The sequence below is a fragment of the Callorhinus ursinus genome, unplaced genomic scaffold (assembly GCF_003265705.2).
Source record: "Callorhinus ursinus isolate GAN/ISIS: 27379988/994484 unplaced genomic scaffold, GSC_fseal_2.0 scaffold4, whole genome shotgun sequence".
Classification (NCBI taxonomy): Eukaryota; Metazoa; Chordata; class Mammalia; order Carnivora; family Otariidae; genus Callorhinus; species Callorhinus ursinus.
This window is the reverse complement of record NW_027397066.1, coordinates 101,766,892-101,768,872: the sequence shown is the minus strand read 5'-3', so window position 1 is coordinate 101,768,872 and position 1,981 is coordinate 101,766,892. Positions and strand designations below refer to the sequence as shown.

The following is a 1,981-nucleotide window of genomic DNA, read 5'->3' as shown; positions in this document are numbered from 1 at the left end:
TATTTTCCAGGAATTTTTGTTGCTTTTCTTTAGTAAGGCAATGGTTAAATATTTACTATTAGAAAAAAGGTTATCTGACCATCCATGCCAACTGAGCAGATAGCTGTACACATTTTTTTCTTTTCTTTCATTAACAAATTTCAAAAATATACGTCGTCTTTCATGTGAAATGAGATCAGATGCTGCCGTTAAGATCAGCTCTTAGCAGACATAGGAAGAAAAAGTATAGCTTTCTGCCCAGGTCCTGTTTTGGGTCCAAGTTTATACTGCCCAGTTCGTTTCAGTGCCACATACCAACTGGAGTATTTCCTTGACCGGTAAGTATTGTAGTTATTAGATTCCAATCGTTCAAAAAAGAAACACTCGTCGGTAACACATTTCTGAAAAATAAAGGAAGAATTCGTAGTTACTTTTATATTTTCATATGAAATACTTATGACACTACACTGCCCGTTCTGCTCAACCAAAAGCGGTGCTCTTGGCTTCAGCAGGAGAGTCAAACTAGTTTGCAAGATTCAACAGACCGAAAGTCTGACAGAATTTAGCTCTGCAGAGGGATGTGGGAAGGAACACAGCAAGTCAGCAGGAGAGCTTTCAGACACATCTCTTAGAGGAAGAATCCAAGGACCATTCTCCAGCCCCCACATGGGACAGACCAGGTGTCAGGCAGCAAGAGCACACACATGCGCTGGGAACCACACTGCCTTGGACTTGAAACATCCCATGAACACAGCTTTCACAAAGGGGGATACATCCAGTAACAAAGGGCACAGTACACTTAGTGAAACCCAGAGCTGTGGCTTCCAGCTAGGTACTTATGGTACATCCATATTCCTCCCAGTCCAGAGGCAGGTTACCAATCAGAGATCACTTTTACTTTTATCAGGGTTCCATGAAAGTGATGGCAAGGGTAACCCAGAGGTAACCTTCCTAAAGAAGGGTTTTGTTAATACTTTACTCACAGAAACAGAACCAATTCCTTAAATTATAGCAATTTTTTTCCCTCGTGTTTACCCTAAGGCATAAAAACAATAGTTTATTGTACAGAAAATAGCTAATGTATATAATGCCCCAAAATTGTACTGGAACATTATATGATTAGTATTCTCAAAACACTAATAGATAATGAAGAATAAGTAACGTAGACCATATTGATTTCTGGCAGTGTCTTTCTTGTGGGAAAGGAAACTATTCTCCCTTTTTATTTCAGTTCAACTCTTTCTGGGGGGTCAGGGATAGCTAGATTCACAAATACTTAGACCTGGAAATACTATTCCAAGTAATGGAGTCTAAGAGGCTGCTACATTATTTCACATAAATGTTCAAAAATCAACTTCACAGGATAGACTGATGATAGTTACTGACCTCTGGGGTGTGTGTTGGGTGGGGGAGTGTCAACAAATGATTTACTTTAAGGGAAGAAAGGAAAAATTATTTTTTATATTACAATTAGGAAGAAAATTATAAACTCATATAGAAAACCATATAAATCTACATATTTGTATCTCTACATATAAATACAATATGTACACATAGATATATGACATAAGCCTATAATTTTGTATTAGTGTACCGGATTCCAGCTTATTTCTATATACTCAAATCTAGGAAACTTCAGGTTTAATAAAACACTTTCAAAAGACTTGAATCTTTTCCCAGATTCTTTAGTTCTAAGATAAACTAAACAGTGGCACAAACTGTGAGAAAAACATAAATCAATAAACAGAACAGTGAAAAGAGCTGGCATAATAACCAAAATGAAAATGATCTAAATGTGAGTAACAGGCATCTCAGTCATGTAAAGTAAGGGTGTGATATTAGATCTTGTAATCTGCTACAAGGGATAAGAATTTTACCGGATATTTACTTGGCTTTAACGTTTTGATCACTGTTAACTTTTTAAAAATGGAAATACAAACATCTAATTTGCCCGTTTTTTGCAAGAAATTACTAATAAAGCAACTTAAGTCCTCATGCACAT

At 36.5% G+C, this 1,981-nt stretch overlaps 1 protein-coding gene across 1 annotated transcript in view; it reads right to left on the bottom strand.

The window, feature by feature from the left end:
- Positions 1–194: 194 nt before the first annotated feature.
- The window catches only part of FGF2 (fibroblast growth factor 2), a 64,097-nt gene continuing 62,310 nt past the window's right edge, over positions 195–1,981 (bottom strand). Inside the window, exon 3 of the mRNA XM_025874039.2 lies at positions 195–380. Within this exon, the coding sequence (XP_025729824.2) occupies positions 195–380 (186 nt within the window). The remainder of the gene's footprint in view (positions 381–1,981) is intronic.